At 54.0% G+C, this 20,029-nt stretch overlaps 1 protein-coding gene across 1 annotated transcript in view; it reads right to left on the bottom strand.

Moving 5' to 3' along the window:
- FCGBP (Fc gamma binding protein) overlaps window positions 1-20,029 on the bottom strand; it is a 90,697-nt gene that overhangs the window by 16,011 nt on the left and 54,657 nt on the right. The window contains exons 20-28 of the mRNA XM_055249854.2: window positions 17,242-17,579; window positions 15,236-15,809; window positions 14,225-14,841; window positions 12,960-13,503; window positions 10,746-11,338; window positions 6,969-7,563; window positions 6,650-6,849; window positions 4,303-4,444; window positions 565-902 (exon numbers count right to left, since the gene is read on the bottom strand). Of these exons, the coding sequence (XP_055105829.1) occupies window positions 565-902; window positions 4,303-4,444; window positions 6,650-6,849; window positions 6,969-7,563; window positions 10,746-11,338; window positions 12,960-13,503; window positions 14,225-14,841; window positions 15,236-15,809; window positions 17,242-17,579 (3,941 nt within the window). The remainder of the gene's footprint in view (window positions 1-564; window positions 903-4,302; window positions 4,445-6,649; window positions 6,850-6,968; window positions 7,564-10,745; window positions 11,339-12,959; window positions 13,504-14,224; window positions 14,842-15,235; window positions 15,810-17,241; window positions 17,580-20,029) is intronic.

The raw sequence follows: 20,029 nt of genomic DNA, 5'->3' as shown, positions 1-20,029 counted from the left end.
TATCGGCCAGGCTGGTCTCCAACTACCGACCTCAGGTGATCCACCTGCATCGGCCTCCCAGAGTGCTGGGATTACAGGCGTGAGCCACCGCACCTAGCCCGATCTCCCTGTATTTCTCTCCGTGTCCTGGTCTCTGGGCCTCTCACTTGTTCCCTCACAGACACTCAAACGACTGTTCACCTGAACTAGACTCTGAGCTCAGCATGTGACATGCACCATCTTGCTGTGGGACAGGACTTGATACGATGCCCACTTCACAGATGAGGAAACTGAGGCCTACCAAGTGAACTGCCCAGCATCACATACCTCATAAGGAGGAGAGGCTGGATTCAAACCCAGGTCTATAAAAAAGGCAAATGCTGAGGTCCTATGTTAAAGCCCTTAGCAAGGGGCTAGGCTCATCTAATTCCCAGTAACAGGGTGATATTTTTGCTGTAATTATTCTTTTTGTTGACAGTTTGTTTCAGGCCCAGGTGAAGACAAAGAGCCTTGAGCTGCTAACTGTGGTCGTCAGGATCCCTCCTGCCCTCCCGGGGATCTCGGGGACCATCCTGCCACACATACCCGGACTTTGCCGATCTCGTCCTTGTGGATGGAGATGTTGGTGCCGAGGGCAGCCACAGTGACGAGTCTCACGTAGGACACAGCAGGGTTGCCCCGGTTCTCGTTCTTGGTGGTGACGGTGAAGGGTGTCAGGCCCTGGGTGCTGACCTCCGGGCAGCCAGTTGTTGCCAGCACATAGTTACAGGTGCCCTGGAAGTCAAACTTCCGGCCATCGAAGGAGTGGTAGTGTGGGTCGCCCCACAGCCAGCACGTGGCCTCATAGTTGGGCAGGCACACGCCCTGGCCACCCTGCTCCTTGCACGTCTCCTGTGGCCGGCATGTCACGCCGTGGCACGGGTCTGGGGACAGAAGAGGGAGGAGGACCTTGAGGGGCTGCCCCTTGTAAAGGATGGCTGCTCCCTCCACATCTACCCCAGTCTGTGCCAGGGATCTGAGGGTTACCGCAGGCAAGACCAGATTCCAGAGTCCTCATGTCTAGGACCCACTTCCTATAGTTTGCTTTTTTATTTTCTTTTGTTTTGTTGGTTTTTTGAAATGGAGTCTCTCTGTCACCCAGGCTGGAGAGCAATGGTGCAATCTCGCCTCACTGCAACCTCTGCCTCCTGGGCTCAAGCGATTCTCCTAACTCAGCCTCCTGAGTGGCTGGGATTACAGATGCCCACCAGCATGCTTGGCTGATTTTTGTATTTTTAGTATTTCACCATGTTGGCCAGGCTGGTCTCGTACTCCTGACGTCAAGTGATCAGTCAACCTTGGCCTCCCAGAGTGTTGGAATTACAGGCATGAGCCACCATGCCCAGCCTGCTACTTTCAAGACCGGCCCCTGGGAGTCCCACACGTCTGACACTGAGGCCCCATGGTGGACTGTGTCTAAGTTTGGCTGTGAAAGGTCCCATACCTGAGACCTGGGCCCCAGAGGCCCCTACAGCCAAGACCCAGTACCTAGAGTCCCGCTACCTCTGAGACTGAGGCCCTGCCATTTGCTGTGTGAGACTGAGGTCGTGGAGTCCATGCACCTAAGACCAAGGCAAGGACCAAGGCTCTGGGTCTGTGTTTAAGGTGCAGTTTCCATGGTGCCCTTGCTCGAGAGTTCAGCCTGTTCTTGTATTTTAAGTTTTATAGGAACCTCACCCTCTTCACTTACATAGTCTATGGCTGCTTTCACACTACAATGGCAGAGGGAGTAGTTGTGATCCAGAAGGTATAGCCTGCAAGCTTAAACATTTACCATCTAGCCCTTTAGAGAAAAGATGCACTTGACTCAAGTTGAGATCTGTGCCCCGGGGTCCTTGTGTCTGCGATGCCAGCCCTGAGATTATTCATGTCTGAGATCCCAGCCCCAGAGTTCTCTGTGTTCAAGACCTGGGCCCCAGGCCAGGTGTGGTGGCTCAGGCCTATAACCCCAGCACTTTAAGAGGCTGAGGTGTGAGGATCGCTTGAGCCCTGGAGTTTGAGACCAGCCTGGGCAACATAGCAAGACCCCATTTCTACAGAAACATTAATAAATGAGCCAGGCATGGTGGTGTGTGCCTGTAGTTCCCCGCCACTCGGGAGGCTGAGGCGGGAGGATTGTTTGAGCCCAGGAAATCAAGGCTACATTAAGCTACACTACACTCAAGCCTGGGCCACACAGTGAGACCTTATCTCAAAGAAAAAAAAAAAAAAAAGATCTAGGCCTCAGGGACCCCCATGCCTGAGACCTCAGTCCCCCGGACGTCTTCATATTTGATAGAAATTGGTCTCCAATTTCTCTAGGTCCTGGGGGCCTCTGTGCCCAAGACTAGGGCCCTGGGTGATCTTCTGGCAAGAGCCCAGTGCCAGGGGCTCAGCATGATTTGAAACGTTTGAGACTCTAACTAGCTAAGTCTCATGGCCTGGGTCTCCCTCAGTGCAAGACTCCATCCCGGAAGCTTGCTACATTCAAGACAGTAGCCTTGAGGGTGTCTCACTGCTGAGGGCCTGTCTTGGAGGGCTTCTGTGTCAGAGACCCTGTTCCTACGGTTACTATATCTATGACCCCAGCTTGTGGAACCGCTGTGTGGGAGAGGCCAGTCTTCAAATGTCTCCTTCCTCCTGTGTCCATTATCTATGTATGGCCTGTCAGCTTCAAATACACCCACGGAGTTAAGCTTTGTCAACAGAGGGCGCCGGAGAGTCACTGCAGGAGGGAGGGGCTCCGGGTCTGGCTTCCAGCCAGTTTGGCCCTTCCAGCTCTGGCCAGGGTGTGGGGCCACACTCAGCGAGTTCCACTGGCCCCAGCTGGCTTCTCAGGGAGCAGTTTCCTTCTTGCCAACTCCAGCCTGCAGAAACCTTTGTGCCACCCGGTGGGCTACAGCTACAGTGAGACTGGACTCAGCCTTGAGGCTGATTCTCCCCTCCTTGAAGAGGAGGGGCCCATTTCTCCCTTCCTTGAGGCCTCTACCTTAGCCCTAGAGTCGGGGCTACTTCCTGTGTGTGCTTTGGTGGTATTCTTTAGTGTTCACTTTATTGTTTCTTATTTCTATTTATTTATTTGTTTGTTTGTTTGTAAAGAGACAAGGTCTTGCTGTCTTGCCTAGGCTGGAGGGCAGTGGTGCAATCATAGCTCACTGCAGCCTTGAACTACTGGGCTCAAGTGATCCTCCCAACTCAGCCTCCTGAATAGCTGGGACCGCAGGTGTGCATTACCAGGCCTGGCAAATTTTAAATTTTTTGTGGAGACAGGGGTCTCGCTATGTTGCCCAGGCTGGTCTCGAACTCCTGACCTCAAGCAATCCTCCCAAAGTGCTGGGTGTGTGAGCCACAGCACCAGGCCATCTTTACCCTTTAATAGTTAATCTCCTATTAATAAGTAAATGATTGTTTAATTAAACTTTCCTCATTCAAAGGGCTGTGTGCTTTCTGTCTCTCGACCGGATGCTGAGCGATATAACCCCCATTCTTGGGAGTCCCTTTTATCCTGCTCATCAGCCCATAGGGTCTCAACCTCTACCCCTTGGTGCTGGAGGTCTCATTCTCTTATCCTTGCGGGGAGGAGGGTTCTCTGCTCTTCACCCTAAGAAATGAGCCCTGGGGGTGGCTCTGTGTCCCACATTTAGTCTAGTCTCCCACATCGGAGACTATACCCCTAGAAATCCTGATCTTCCACTTGAGATGGGTCCCCATATCCAATGTCCTGCCTTGGTGGGGTCTCTGTGCCTGAGACTCAGAACTCTGCTCTCTGTCCCTGCCCCTGGGATCCCAGTCCCTCCCCTGCCCTGTGCTGCTAGTGTCTGAACCCCACACCTAATCCCACACATCAGTGTTCAGCTCACGATGGCCCCCTAGGCTGCTGCTGTTGTATTCTAAAGTCTCACAGGAGCCTCACCTCTTCACTTACATAGTCTACAGCTGCTTTCATGCCACAATGGCAGAGTGAGTAGCTGGAACGACACCATGCACCCTGCGAGCTTAAACATTTACCATGTAGCCCATTAGAGCAAAGGCGTGCCTGTCCCTGCCTTATAACAAGGGTCTCTGACATCCACCCTGAGAAACCTCTGAGGGTCCCCACAGCCTGGACTTTCCCTAAGGGTCCCTAACTCTGACAGTAGGTGGCCTTGGCCCTGTGAAACCTGGCCTAGGGGTCCCAGGTCTGCGACCTCAATCTTTAGTCCTGTGCACCTCCCGCCATGGACACCCCAGTCACACCACCCTCAGCCTGAGTCCCCGTCCTCCATCCCTAGTTGCATCAGCCCCAGTCCCAGCCCAGCCCAGCACCTTTGGTGACGCAGCTCAGGATGCCTCCGGAGGGCTGGCACACCTGCCCCGGCTTGCAGCTGTGTTCCTGGCACACCACGCCTTTACCCGCATGGCACGTGCACTGCTGCCGACAGTTGTCAATGAGGACTGTCTGCTCCGGCTGTGGGGAGAGAGGGCACGGCCATCAGGGACACCATGGGTGGGAGCTGACTCTCACATCTCTGGCGTTCTAGGCACAGAGGGGTCTGGCAGACATCACAGACAAGTGGCATCTCTCAGCAGGATGGCCCCTTGTCTGTGAAGCTGAGGCACAGCATGGCTTTGGGGACGTTATTCATTTGTTCATTCACTCTTATTCATTTACTCATTCATTCCAAAATATCCGCTTAACGTCTGCTGTAGGAGAAATGGTGTGACATAGTAACTAAGAGCAGATCGCCTGGGCTTGAAGCCTGTTTCTGCTGTTTCCAAACTGTGTGACTCTGGGCAAGTTACTTCACCTCTTTATGGCTCAGTTTCCTGATCTGCAAATTGCAGATGATAGTAGCGCCTGCCCTTGGAAGTATAACCGAGTTATATTCAGATAATAACCAAGTTATATTCAGACATGTAAAATTCAGATAAAATGAAAACGGTAGGCCGGGCACGGTGGCTCACGCTTGTAATCCCAGCACTTTGGGAAGCCGAGGCAGGTGGATCACGAGGTCAGAAGATTGAGACCATCCTGGCTAACATGATGAAACCCTGTCTCTACTAAAAATACAAAAAATTAGCTGGGCGTGGTGGCGGGCGCCTATAGTCCCAGCTACTCGGGAGGCTGAGGCAGAAGAATGCCATGAACTCGGGAGGCGGAGCTTGCAGTGAGCCAAAACCGCGCCACTGCACTCCAGCCTGAGTGACAGAGAGAGACTCCATCTCCAGAAAAAGAAAAAAAAAAAAAAACAGAAAAGGGTTTCCTTTAAAACATTCAGATAGGAGAGATACGTGGGGTAGACATCAAACAAGATTGGGAGAATGTGGCTTATTTCTGAAGCTAAGTGATGGGTAAGTACATAGACAGTCATTCCACTATTCTCTTAATGTTTGCATGTTTGAAAGTTTTCAGAAGAAAAAGTTTTTAGATATGTAATGCATAAAAATATGCACACATAGCACTTAAAACAGTACCAGATACATAGTAAGCACTATCTACACATTTTCTGTTACTATTAATATTATTTATGTGAGGAGAACAACAGAGAGAGGGTGCCACCCCTAGGGGAGCTCACAGTCCCTCAAGGGAGATGGACATTAAACAAATACATGCTCCAGTCAAAGAAAAAGGACCAACAGGGAAAGAGTGGGAGAAGGAAGCAGAGGGTGTTAGCAGCTGGTATAACAGACGAAAATCTTGTCTTTGTGGTCAAAAAGGCTCCCTTCATCCAGACCTGGAAGGCAAAGCCACAACTTGACCTGGGGAGTCAGGGGAGGGTTTAAAGCTTCAGAGCCCTTGGTCATATTTAGAAAGATCTTTACCGCTGCCATGTGGAGGGTGGACCAGAGGGAGCAGAGGTAGGAGCTGGGAGGGACCCAGGTGGGAGAGGACCAGCTGGGCCAAGGGAGGGCCATGGGGACGGGGAAAGGAGTGGGTACAAGAGACATTCAAGAGACTGAGTGGACTTGCTGCAGTGGCTCATGCCTGTAATGCTCGCACTTTGGGAGGCCAAGGCAGGAGGATCACTTGAAGTCAGGAGTTCGAGAGCAGCCTGGCTAATATGGCAAAACTCCATCTCTACCAAAACACAAAAAGTTAGCCAGGCGTGGTGGCACCCGCCTGTACTCCTAGCTACTTGGGAGGCTGAGACAAGAGAATTCCTTCAACCTGGGAGGCTGAGGTTGCAGTGAGCTTGAATCTGAGAGGTGGAGGTTGCACTCCAGCCTGGGCAACAGAGCAAGACTATGTCTTAAAAAAAAAAAAAAAAAGAGGCTCAGTGGGTCGGGCATGGTGGTTCATGCCATTAATCCCAGCACTTTGGGTGGCCAAGGTGAGAGGATGGCTTGAGGCCTGGAGTCCACAACCAGCCTGAGCAACAGGCTAAGTGAGACGCCCCCATTTCTATGTCTCCACAAGAAAATACAAAATTCGCTGGGCTTGGTGGTGCATGCCTATAGTCCCAGGTACTTGGCAGGTGAGGGGAAGGATTGCTTGAGCCAAGGAATTCGGGGCTGTGGTGAACTATGATCGTACCACTGCACTCCAGCCCGGGTGACAAGAGTGAGACCCTGACTCTAAAAGAAATAAATAAGAGGCCAAGTAGGCTGTGGGGCTGATGAGCAGTGGGAGGGGTGAGGCCCCATATTCTGCCCCAGATGAATAGGTTCCTACCTCATAGTAGACGCCATTGTGGTAGCAGCCGCATTGCTGGATGGGCACGCAGGCTTGGCCGTTGTAGAGGAAGCCGGAGTCACATTGGCAGCCCTCAGCACACCCATCTGGGCACTGCAGAGGGGCACTGAGAGCCGAGCAGCCCAGGGAGCAGGTGTCCGCACAGAGCTCATAGTGACTGTTCGGAGGACACTTCATGGCTGCAAGGAGCGGGTGCCGATCAGAGCCCATGGGCAGGGAGGGGCTGCAAGGCCCAGGGTCTACCCCTTCTGTGCCCCAAGCTCTCCCCTCCCTTTCCCTCTGGCTCTCCCTCACTCACGACAGAAAGTTTCAGTCCTCCAGGCCTCCACGTGGCCTCCAGCCGCCTGGCAAGCACTCACATAGGCATGGATGTTGCTGCAGAGAATGCTCAGGTTCCCGCCACCCAGGCAGATATCAAAGACACAATCTTCCAAGGGACCCTGGGGATCCACCAGCTTGTGGCAGGAGGCCAGTGGCCCTGTGGGGCTGGAGAGGAGCCCACAGAACTCCTCCTTCTGATACTTCTTCTCCAGCTCGGGAGGACACTCGCCGCTGGGGTTGCAGCCCTCGCTCCCCGGCGGGCAGGGGGTCGGTGGCAGGCAGGGAGAGCCGGGCACCACCTCCTCCCAGGAGTTGCCGAACTCATTGGCGTTGCCTGCCTGCGAGCCGTTGGGTTTCTGGAAGTCATCCTTGGGGTCGCCATTGTAGTTCCCACACAGGCCACACATCAGCTGGTAGTAGTTTCCAGGGACGGTGACCCGCACATAGTACACAAGGTCGTAGGCCACACGCAGGCCGAAGTCGGTCTCAATCACAACATCGGAACCATGCTGGGACGCACGGATCTGGCCGTTGGCCAGCACCACGGGCAGTTTCATGTCCACACCGTTCACCTGGGAGGCGAAAGAGGCAGGCCACGCTTCAGAAAGTAAACTTTGAGTGGGGGTCGGACCCTAGTTCAAGCCCACGCCTGATGCTGATCTTTGTGACCTCGCCTCTTAGGCCCTCAGTTTCCTATTTATGAAATGGATGTAATAATAGGGCCTGATAGTGGATTGAATGGTGGTCCCTAAAAGACATATTCACCCAGAATCCCATAACGTGAGCTTACTTGGAATAAAGTTCTTTGCAGATGTAATCAGGGTAATAATCTCAACATGAGATTATCCTGGATTAAACTGGGCCCTAAATCCAATGTCCTTATAAGAGCCAGAAAGGAAAAGACCCAGAGACACACAGAAAAGGCCAGATGAAGATGAAGGCAGGATTAGAGTGGTATTGTCACAAGCCCAGAGAATCTAGAGTCTGCAGAGCTGGAAAGGGAAAGGAAGATGCCCCAACCAGTGTCTTTGGAGGGGGTGCAGCCCTGCCGACACCTTGATGTTGAACTCTGGCACCCAGGACAGTGGAACGTACATTTCTATTGTTTTAAGCCACAAAGCTCATGGTAATTTGTTATGGCAGCCACGGGAAACGAATACAGGTCTCGATGATGTAAGAAGTCTCCAGCTATCCTTTATGTACCACTTGCTGCAGTCATTAATAAGCAATGATCGCCCCCAGAGCCACTTGCCCGAGTTCAGTTTCCCCCTTACCCTCTTTGTCACCTTGGGCAAGTGAGTCACCTCTCCCTGTTTCTGTTTCCTCATCTATCAGGCGGGAATAAGGTGTTTGCCCCACGGAACTGTTGTCAGGATCAGAAAAATTAATATTTGTAAAGTGCTGAGAAACGTGACTGGCATAGCATGCATGCTTCAGGAGCATTTGCCGTTATTAGCAGCTATGAGTGGAGGTTTTTTTTTTTTTTTTTTTTTTTTTTGAGACGGAGTCTCGCTCTCTCACCCAGGCTGGAGTGCAGTGGCGCGATCTCGGCTCACTGCAAGCTCCGCCTCCCGGGTTCACGCCATTCTCCTGCCTCAGCCTCTCCGAGTAGCTGGGACTACAGGCGCCCGCCACCACGCCCGGCTAATTTTTTGTATTTTTAGTAGAGACAGGGTTTCACCGTGGTCTCGATCTCCTGACCTCATGATCCGCCCGCCTCGGCCTCCCAAAGTGCTGGGATTACAAGCGTGAGCCACCGCGCCCGGCGAGTGGAGGTTTTTCTTTTGAAGAGTAAACAGACACCACAGGTTTTCGCTTTAAAGCATCAGCGAGTGGAAAGTTAGGCTAAATTCTTAGGGAAATGAACTTAAACCTATGAGCTGAGGACCAGTGGTTTCAGTTTAAGGTTTACTAGGCACCAACAAAGCCTCGTAAATCGACCCCTGGATGGGGCACAGTGGCTCATGTCTATAATCCCAGCACTTTGAGAGGCCAAGGCTGGAAGATCACTTGAGCCCAGGAGTTCAAGGTCAGCCTAAGCAACATATGGAGATCCTGTCTCTACAAAATAAAAAAGAAAACAAATTAACTGGGCATGGTGGTGCATGCCTGTAGTCCTAGCCACTCAGGAGGCTGAAGAGGTAGGATTGCTTCAGAGCAGGAGTTCGAGGCTGTAGTGAGCTGGGATCACAGCATGGCACTCCAGCCTCGGTGACAGAGCAAGACCCTGTCTCTAAAAAATATATAAATACATCAACCCCTGAGTAACATGCTTTCTCACCCTTCCTTATCACAGACAGTGCACACTGGATTCCTCTGGAAATGTGAAGAATCAGAGGAGAAGGCAGGAGAAAGACATGCTCCTGGCTGAGTCTCCTAAAAAGATGGTCAACTGCCACACTTCCCAAGCAGGACTGGGCGGTGGGTAAGGGCAACTGACTTACTCTTGCCTCAGTTTCCTCAGCTGTAAACTGGGGGGTAATAAGAGCTCCCACATTTGTAGGGAAGCTGGGGGATTCAGTAAGAAGCAACTAACAAGAACATCAACAACTCCTATGTATTTAGGCGCTGTACGTCAGGGGCTATTCTAGGAGCTTGGGAAACATTAGGGAATATATTTAATTAAGTCCTGCATGTCAGCCGGGCACAGTGGCTCATGCCTCTATTCTCAGCACTTTGGGAGGCTGAGGCCGGCAGATCATTGAGCTCAGGAGTTTGAGACCAGCCTGGCCAACATGGCGAAACCCCGTCTCCACTAAAAATACAAAAATTTGCTGGGTGTAGTGTGGCACACCTGTAATCTCAGCTACTCTGGAGGCTGAGGCAGGAGAATCACCTGAACCCGGGAGGCAGAGGTTGCAGTGAGCCGAGATCGCGCCACTGCACTCTAGCCTGGGTGACAAAGCCAGGCTCTGTGTCAAAAAAAAAAAAGTCACGCCTGTCCAGTTCACCAGATTAAGTCAGTAATTGATCAGCACCTTCGCCAATACTGCTACTAGAAAAACAGCTGCGTGTCTGTGTTTCAGTGGGATCTCAGGGGAAACCCCTCCACTGTAACTGAGATGCCAATCTCCACATGAGACTAAATCTTCTCGGTAAGAAAAGCTCTGCAGAGCAGCACGGGGTTCAAGCTCCACCTTTCCTGGGGGACTATGGGCCAGTGATGGGCCATCCCACTCTGAAAAATAAGCAAGTCATAGTGCCTGCAGCTCGCGTTGGAAGCATAGAGACACCATGGACATGAAGTGCCTGGCAGCCAAAAGGTCTGCAGTCAGCTGTATAGAAACTATAGCTGCTGTTGTTGTTGTTAAGGGGGTGATAGTGTCACCCACAGATTGTCCTTTGTCCATGAAGCTTCTCCAGACTTGGACTTTCTCAACCTCTGATGGCACCGCGTCCTGCCAATGAGTGGCAGACTAGGGAGGTGGGTAGGGCGGAATCCAGGATTGAGGTGGGGAGAGGATGGAGTGGGAGGGAGGAGAGGGTGGGAGAAATTTGGAGAGAAAACTCAATGCGTGGAGGTGAAGAGAGGGTGGAGACTGAGGGACAGAGTAGGGGGAGCAGCCCCCAAGTCCCTGATGACACCTCCCTCAATGGCTTCCCACTCTGGGTTCTGATTGGCATCTTCTGTCCTCAGGGACCCCAGGCCTCGCACATGCACTCTCATCTCTGTGCCCCCAACTCCTGAGCTGAGCGCTGCCTGTGCCCCACACACCCACAGGCCCCTCGCCCCCTGCTCCCCATCTGCTCTCACCGTGACCTTCCACTGTCTCTGCTCCAGCCGCAGGGTGAAGTTTGCCACCTGGACCGTGATCACCCTGGTCACACTGACTCGCCCATTACCCCAGGCCACGTTCTCCTGCAGGACGGCAAACCGATGCAGGCCAGGCCGGGTGCCGCAGGTCTGAGCCAGCACATACACGCAGGTGCCCATGAAGTCGAAGCGGCGGCCATCGAAGGTGGTGTAGTGGGGATCTCCCGACGCCTGGCAGGTGGTAGAGCCCACAGCCACACAGCCCAAGCTGCCACCGGATGGCCGGCAGGTCTCATGCGGGCCGCAGCTGGAGGGCTCACAGGACACCTCGCCGCCCTCCCGGCAGTGGCAAAGGGAATCACACCCAGGGCCAGGGTAGAAGGTCTGGTCCAGCGGGTAGTAGCGGTCATCGTGGAGGCAGCCACACTGGCCCACAGGTACACAGGTGTCACCACTGAGCACGAAGCCAGCATCGCAGACACAGCCTTCACGGCAGGCCGACTCACAGCCCTCGGGTGCCGAGAGGCTCGGGCAGCTCACGGGGCAGGAGTCACCGCAGAGCTCGTAGTGGCTGTGGGCAGGGCACTGCAAGGCTGTGGGGACAAGGTGGGCATGAGCCAGGTAGGTGTTTGAGTCGGGGTCTGGGGAGGCCCTGAGTGGGAAAACTGCTCAGGCCAACTTGGGTGTCTCTGGATATGCACATGTGATCCAGGACATCTAACTGGAGGACTCAGGGTGGGACCTGGAATGGGAGGGGACATGCCCAGGTCTCTCTGACCAAATATTTCTAAAGATCAAATGACTCTGCTCGGCTGATTTTTTTTTTTTTTTTTTTTTTTTTTTTTTTTTTTTTTTTGAGACAGGCTCTCAATCTATCTCACCCAGTCTGGAGTGCAGAGGTGCAATCACAGCTCGCTGCAGCCTCCACCTCCACCTCAAGTGATCCTCCGGCCTCAGCCTCCTGATTAGCTGGGACTACAGGAGTGACCCATCACATCCGGCTGATTTATTATGATTTTTTGTAGAGATGGGGTCTCACTATCTAAGCCAGGCTTACCTGGGTGAAATGGATCACTTGTATCTATTCAGGGTATGCAAGATCAGAACTGACTATGGGTATCTCAGGGTGTGAATGTGACTGGGGTATGGGGCCACATGTATCTTAGGGTATGACTCTGCCTGAGGGCACCCGGCTGTGGGTGTCTGATCTGGAGCATCTCCCAGAGTCCTTCTGACATGGTCTGTCTAAGGGTGTGCCTGGGTGAAGTTGGCAGGATACCTGTGACCAGGAGACCTGCCTCAAGGGAACCACCTAGGACTATCTAACTATGCATCTGTGTGGATCTGCCCAGGGCTATGTCAGGATCCTGATTCTTTCTGAGTGTATCTGACCAGTTAGCATAAAATCTAAGCAGATACCACTGATGGTATGCGACTAATTCTATGTGACTAGGTGTATTTCAGTGTGTGCAACAGAACTGGGCCCTCTGACCAGCTGACACTCACTAGGTCTTCCTAACCAGGGGAACCTTGCTGTGTGACTGAGGCAGGGTCAGCCATCTCAATCTACATGCCTTGGATACCTGAGAGCATGGATCACCAATCCCCAAGACTGTCCTGGGCCCAGGTTTCTGACTAGGTGTTTCTTTTCTTTCTTTTTTCCTTTTTCTTTCTTTCTTTCTTTTTTTTTTTCTGTTGTTTGTTGTTTGTTTTTTGTTTTTGAGATGGAGTCTCTGTCGCCCACGCTGAAGGGCAGTGGTACGATCTCAGCTCGCTGCAACCTCTGCCTCCCAGGTTCAAGTGATTCTCCTGCCTCAGCCTCCTGATTAGCTGAGATTACAGGTGCTCGCCACCACGCCCGGATAATTTTTGTAGTTTTAGTAGAGGTGGGGTTTCACCATGCTGGCCAGGCTAGTCTCAACTTCCTGACCTCAGGTGATCCGCCCACCTCGGCCTCCCAAAGGCTGGGATTACAGGCGTGAGCCACCGCGCCCACACTCTGACTAGGTGTTTCTAACCCTCTCTCACTGCAGTACCTGACTTGGGGCATTTCAGTGTGTGAGTGCCAAGGTGTTTCCTGACAGGACATACCGAGCTCAGAGGAAGGAAGGTGGCCCCTGAGCCCCATGGAGGAGGAAGGGGCTGCTGTCCTACAGTCCTGGGAAGGACAGGGAGAGACCCTACTATGTGGACCATGCATGGAGCAGTACTCACGACAGAAGTCCGGCTGCCTCCACTCGCCGAGCTGGGCCCCAGCGGCCTGACAGGCTGCCACGTAGGCGGCCACTGCAGGACACAGGCCTCCGGGATGGCCCTGAACTTGGCAGGCGTCCAGCAAGCAGCCCTGGAAGTACTGCGCGGGCGGCACAAGGCCGTGGCAGGGCGCCAGCGGGCCGTCGGTGGCGGAGATCACGCCGCAGGCGTCCGGGCCGCCGAAGGACTCCTGCTGCTCTGGGGTGCACGGCGACGGGCATGGCCCAGACACACATTCCCCGCAGTCCTGGGCGCCGCCTACCTGCCATCCGGCGGGCTTCCCGCGCACAGCCTTCAGGTCGTCTGCGGGGTCCTGGTTGTAGTTTCCGCATAAGCCACAGAGGGCGCCCGCGTACGCCGCCGGCACGCGCAGGCGCACGAAGCTGTCCCCATCGAAAGCCAGCGAGAGCCCTGAGGTTGTGGTCACCACCACGTCGGCGCCGCTCAGGTGTGCGTGCAGGAGAGAGTCCAGCTGGAAGGGCAGCGCCACGAACACGCCGTCGACCTGCGGGCGGGGGGTGGCGGCGGGGGGTGGGGCGCGGTGAGTGGAGAGAACACGGGTTTGAATCCTGGCCCCACCACCTACTAGCTGTGGGACCCTGAGCATGTCACCTCCCCTCGGAAAATAATAATGAGCATCTGTAGGCCGGGCCTGGTGGCACAGCCTGCAATCACAGTACTTCGGGAGGACGAGATGGGAGGATCACGAGGCCAGAAGTTCAGACCAGCCTGGGCAACATAGTGAGACCCCCATCTCTACAAAAAAAATGAAAAATTAGCCAGCGTGGTGGCGTGCGCCTTCAGTCCCGGCCACTCGAGAGGCGGAGGCCAAGGCGGGAGGATCCATTGAGCCCAGGAGTTCCAGGCTGTAGTGAGCCCTAATCCTGTCACTGCACTCCAGCCTGGGCAACAGTCAGGCTAAGAAAAAAGAGAAAGAAAGAAAAAAAGAAAAGAAAAACAAAGAGCCTCTATAGGCTCATGTCACTGACTCCTCATCCTTCTCTAAAACAGGTACTTTTCTTAGAGCAGTTTACAGAGGAACACACTAGGCTCAGAGAGGAAGAAGCCGCTGTGCCAAGCCATCAGGCTCCTAGGCCTATACTCTGACCCTTCCATCATGCCCCAGCTAAGCTGTGAAAGGTGCCCAGGGGAATGGTGAAGCCCTTACCATCTCAGGCAACCCCAGAGCTGGCACCTGCTCCCTTCTGGCCCACAGCCCTCCTCACCTGTAGCTGCCGGGGCCAGCGGGCACTCAGTGTCAGGCTGTGGTTGTAGATTTGCAGGGTGACACTGCGGGTGTAGCTGACAGCCTGGCTGCCCCGGTGCTCATTGGCTACAGTGACAGTGAAGTTCTCAGCCCCCAAGGGTGGTCCGTGGCAGGGTGCACTCAGCAGGTACTCGCAGGTGCCTTGGAAATCGAATCGGTGCCCATCCAGAGTGACGTAATGGGGGTCACCCCACGCCTGGCACTCAGCTGTGCTGACGGGCTGGCAGCCGTGCTGGCCGGATGGCAGGAGGCCACACACTTCACCCAGCCCACAGCTGGCAGGTGTGCAGACCAGCGAGCCACCCCCAGGCCCGCAGCGGCACCTCTGGGAGCAGGTGCCATCAGCCCAAAACTCACTGCCCGCCTCGTGGTAGGTGCCGTTGGCCCAGCAGCCGCAGCCGTTGTTTAGGGGAACGCAGCGGTCAGCACTTAGCACGAAACCCGCGTCGCACTGGCAGCCCTCCACACAGGGGCCCTCGCATACGGCTGGGGTCGTAAGGGCTGCAGGGGATGGACAGCTGGCCGGGCAGGGTGGGCCACAGACCTCATAGTGGCTGTTTTCTGGGCAGGTGATCTCTGTGGGCAGATGAGGGAGCAGGAAGGAGACAAACAGAGAGAAGGGTGTCAAGGGTGGGGTCCCAGGACAGGGTGGGAGGAGACAGAGAGAGACACTAGGGAGCAGACAGGGAAAGGGGGAGACAGAGAACAAGACACAGAGAGAGGACACAGAGAAAGACATGGGAGAAAGCGGGACACCAGGAGACCCAAGCAGCAACTGAGGGAGATAGAGAATGAGAAACAGACAGATAGAGACAAGCGAAGCGAGGCCCAGAGACGAGCACCAAGAGACAGAGAGACAAACAGAGAGAAATGAAAACAAACAGACCCAGAAGGACCAGAGTGAAACCAAAGCAGCCCCAAAGAGACGGGACCCCGCCCCCAGCCCCGCCTCTGCTCCCCCAACACTCACCACAGCCGACCTGTGCCCGCCAGTCTTCAATGGCAACCCCAGCGGCCTGGCAGGCGGCCACGTAGGAAGCCAGCGCCTTGCAAAGAATGTCATGGGCCCCACCACCCATGCAGACGTCCAGAACACAGCCCTTGAAGAAGCTCTCAGGTGGCACGTGAGCATGGCAGGTGGTGAAGGGGCTCCCTGTGCCAGGGGCCAGGGGTCCGCAGAAGCCAGCGCCCTCGTACTGCTCCAACCGGTCCTCAGGGCACGTTGGGCAGGACCCCTGACATTCGTCCCAACACAGTGGGTCCCAGCCTGGAGCTCGCCAGCTGCCACCCCAGATGGGTATGGAGGGAGCCAGTGTGCCATTAGGGAAGACCTGGTCATTGTTGGGGTTGCGGTCCATGTTACCGCAGAGCCCGCACACTGCGCCATGATAGCTGCTGGGCAGTGTCACATCTACCCGCCAGTTCCAGTCATAGCTGACTTGCAGTCCAAAGTCAGCCACCAGCAGTGCCTTCGATGCACCCTGGGTCACTGAAATCCGCCCGTCGGCCACGGAAACAGGCAAGGCTGTCAGCACACCATTCACCTAGGGGAAGGAGGGAAGGCAAACAGGTCACTGGAGGTGTTACGGCCCCAGCTCTGGCCCTCTGCCTCCCTCTCTCTCATCCTACCGGGGGCTGGGAGAGGCCAAGGCCTTCTCCCGATAGTTGGATTGTCATCTGACACACTGTGGACAGTTGTTCTAGCCCAAGTCTTGGGGAATGCAACCTCACTTTACTTTTTCTAGATCTTCTCCCTTGATCTCTATCTCTCTCCCCTGTCTCTGTCTCTCTGTCTCTCTGTGTCTCTCTCCCTCGGTCTTCACCTAAGGCTGTATCACTTGGTCTTCTCGCGCTCTCTCTCTGTGTCTCCGTCTGTCTCTCCCTCCTCTTCCCTTCCTCCCTTCCCCCCTCCCTCATTCTCTGTGTGTCTCTTCTACTCAGTCACCATCATTTATCCAGTGTCTACTCTGTTCCATCCCTCATTTTCTCTCTGTGAGCTACCATTAAGCTCTATCTCCATTTCCCTGGGCAGAAAGGATAGCCCATCTGTCTCCTCTGACCTCCCTACATATCTCCCTCCCTCCCTCTCTTCCTCCCTCCCTCCCTTTCTTCCTTTCTCCTTCTCTTTCTTTCTTCCTTTCTCCTTCTCTTTCTTTTTCTCTTTCTTTCCTTTCTTTCTTTCTTTGTTTCTTTCTTTCTTTTCTTTTCTTTCCTTTTTTTTTTTTTTTTTTTGAGACAGATCCTCGCTCTGTCACCCAGGCTGGAGTACAGTGTCGAAATCTTGGTTCTTGCAACCTCCACCTCTGGGTTCAAGTGATTCTCCTGCCTCAGCCTCCAGAGTAGCTGGGATTACAGTAGCACCACCACACCCAGCTAATTTTTGTATTTTTAGTAGAGATGGGGGTTTCACCATATCGGCCAGGCTGGTCTCCAACTACCGACCTCAGGTGATCCACCTGCATCGGCCTCCCAGAGTGCTGGGATTACAGGCGTGAGCCACCGCACCTAGCCCGATCTCCCTGTATTTCTCTCCGTGTCCTGGTCTCTGGGCCTCTCACTTGTTCCCTCACAGACACTCAAACGACTGTTCACCTGAACTAGACTCTGAGCTCAGCATGTGACATGCACCATCTTGCTGTGGGACAGGACTTGATACGATGCCCACTTCACAGATGAGGAAACTGAGGCCTACCAAGTGAACTGCCCAGCATCACATACCTCATAAGGAGGAGAGGCTGGATTCAAACCCAGGTCTATAAAAAAGGCAAATGCTGAGGTCCTATGTTAAAGCCCTTAGCAAGGGGCTAGGCTCATCTAATTCCCAGTAACAGGGTGATATTTTTGCTGTAATTATTCTTTTTGTTGACAGTTTGTTTCAGGCCCAGGTGAAGACAAAGAGCCTTGAGCTGCTAACTGTGGTCGTCAGGATCCCTCCTGCCCTCCCGGGGATCTCGGGGACCATCCTGCCACACATACCCGGACTTTGCCGATCTCGTCCTTGTGGATGGAGATGTTGGTGCCGAGGGCAGCCACAGTGACGAGTCTCACGTAGGACACAGCAGGGTTGCCCCGGTTCTCGTTCTTGGTGGTGACGGTGAAGGGTGTCAGGCCCTGGGTGCTGACCTCCGGGCAGCCAGTTGTTGCCAGCACATAGTTACAGGTGCCCTGGAAGTCAAACTTCCGGCCATCGAAGGAGTGGTAGTGTGGGTCGCCCCACAGCCAGCACGTGGCCTCATAGTTGGGCAGGCACACGCCCTGGCCACCCTGCTCCTTGCACGTCTCCTGTGGCCGGCATGTCACGCCGTGGCACGGGTCTGGGGACAGAAGAGGGAGGAGGACCTTGAGGGGCTGCCCCTTGTAAAGGATGGCTGCTCCCTCCACATCTACCCCAGTCTGTGCCAGGGATCTGAGGGTTACCGCAGGCAAGACCAGATTCCAGAGTCCTCATGTCTAGGACCCACTTCCTATAGTTTGCTTTTTTATTTTCTTTTGTTTTGTTGGTTTTTTGAAATGGAGTCTCTCTGTCACCCAGGCTGGAGAGCAATGGTGCAATCTCGCCTCACTGCAACCTCTGCCTCCTGGGCTCAAGCGATTCTCCTAACTCAGCCTCCTGAGTGGCTGGGATTACAGATGCCCACCAGCATGCTTGGCTGATTTTTGTATTTTTAGTATTTCACCATGTTGGCCAGGCTGGTCTCGTACTCCTGACGTCAAGTGATCAGTCAACCTTGGCCTCCCAGAGTGTTGGAATTACAGGCATGAGCCACCATGCCCAGCCTGCTACTTTCAAGACCGGCCCCTGGGAGTCCCACACGTCTGACACTGAGGCCCCATGGTGGACTGTGTCTAAGTTTGGCTGTGAAAGGTCCCATACCTGAGACCTGGGCCCCAGAGGCCCCTACAGCCAAGACCCAGTACCTAGAGTCCCGCTACCTCTGAGACTGAGGCCCTGCCATTTGCTGTGTGAGACTGAGGTCGTGGAGTCCATGCACCTAAGACCAAGGCAAGGACCAAGGCTCTGGGTCTGTGTTTAAGGTGCAGTTTCCATGGTGCCCTTGCTCGAGAGTTCAGCCTGTTCTTGTATTTTAAGTTTTATAGGAACCTCACCCTCTTCACTTACATAGTCTATGGCTGCTTTCACACTACAATGGCAGAGGGAGTAGTTGTGATCCAGAAGGTATAGCCTGCAAGCTTAAACATTTACCATCTAGCCCTTTAGAGAAAAGATGCACTTGACTCAAGTTGAGATCTGTGCCCCGGGGTCCTTGTGTCTGCGATGCCAGCCCTGAGATTATTCATGTCTGAGATCCCAGCCCCAGAGTTCTCTGTGTTCAAGACCTGGGCCCCAGGCCAGGTGTGGTGGCTCAGGCCTATAACCCCAGCACTTTAAGAGGCTGAGGTGTGAGGATCGCTTGAGCCCTGGAGTTTGAGACCAGCCTGGGCAACATAGCAAGACCCCATTTCTACAGAAACATTAATAAATGAGCCAGGCATGGTGGTGTGTGCCTGTAGTTCCCCGCCACTCGGGAGGCTGAGGCGGGAGGATTGTTTGAGCCCAGGAAATCAAGGCTACATTAAGCTACACTACACTCAAGCCTGGGCCACACAGTGAGACCTTATCTCAAAGAAAAAAAAAAAAAAAAGATCTAGGCCTCAGGGACCCCCATGCCTGAGACCTCAGTCCCCCGGACGTCTTCATATTTGATAGAAATTGGTCTCCAATTTCTCTAGGTCCTGGGGGCCTCTGTGCCCAAGACTAGGGCCCTGGGTGATCTTCTGGCAAGAGCCCAGTGCCAGGGGCTCAGCATGATTTGAAACGTTTGAGACTCTAACTAGCTAAGTCTCATGGCCTGGGTCTCCCTCAGTGCAAGACTCCATCCCGGAAGCTTGCTACATTCAAGACAGTAGCCTTGAGGGTGTCTCACTGCTGAGGGCCTGTCTTGGAGGGCTTCTGTGTCAGAGACCCTGTTCCTACGGTTACTATATCTATGACCCCAGCTTGTGGAACCGCTGTGTGGGAGAGGCCAGTCTTCAAATGTCTCCTTCCTCCTGTGTCCATTATCTATGTATGGCCTGTCAGCTTCAAATACACCCACGGAGTTAAGCTTTGTCAACAGAGGGCGCCGGAGAGTCACTGCAGGAGGGAGGGGCTCCGGGTCTGGCTTCCAGCCAGTTTGGCCCTTCCAGCTCTGGCCAGGGTGTGGGGCCACACTCAGCGAGTTCCACTGGCCCCAGCTGGCTTCTCAGGGAGCAGTTTCCTTCTTGCCAACTCCAGCCTGCAGAAACCTTTGTGCCACCCGGTGGGCTACAGCTACAGTGAGACTGGACTCAGCCTTGAGGCTGATTCTCCCCTCCTTGAAGAGGAGGGGCCCATTTCTCCCTTCCTTGAGGCCTCTACCTTAGCCCTAGAGTCGGGGCTACTTCCTGTGTGTGCTTTGGTGGTATTCTTTAGTGTTCACTTTATTGTTTCTTATTTCTATTTATTTATTTGTTTGTTTGTTTGTAAAGAGACAAGGTCTTGCTGTCTTGCCTAGGCTGGAGGGCAGTGGTGCAATCATAGCTCACTGCAGCCTTGAACTACTGGGCTCAAGTGATCCTCCCAACTCAGCCTCCTGAATAGCTGGGACCGCAGGTGTGCATTACCAGGCCGGGCAAATTTTAAATTTTTTGTGGAGACAGGGGTCTCGCTATGTTGCCCAGGCTGGTCTCGAACTCCTGACCTCAAGCAATCCTCCCAAAGTGCGGGGTGTGTGAGCCACAGCAC

This window comes from Symphalangus syndactylus, chromosome 17 (assembly GCF_028878055.3).
Source record: "Symphalangus syndactylus isolate Jambi chromosome 17, NHGRI_mSymSyn1-v2.1_pri, whole genome shotgun sequence".
Lineage (NCBI taxonomy): Eukaryota > Metazoa > Chordata > Mammalia > Primates > Hylobatidae > Symphalangus > Symphalangus syndactylus.
The sequence above is the reverse complement of the archived record's forward strand: the minus strand, read 5'-3'. Positions and strand labels throughout refer to the sequence as shown.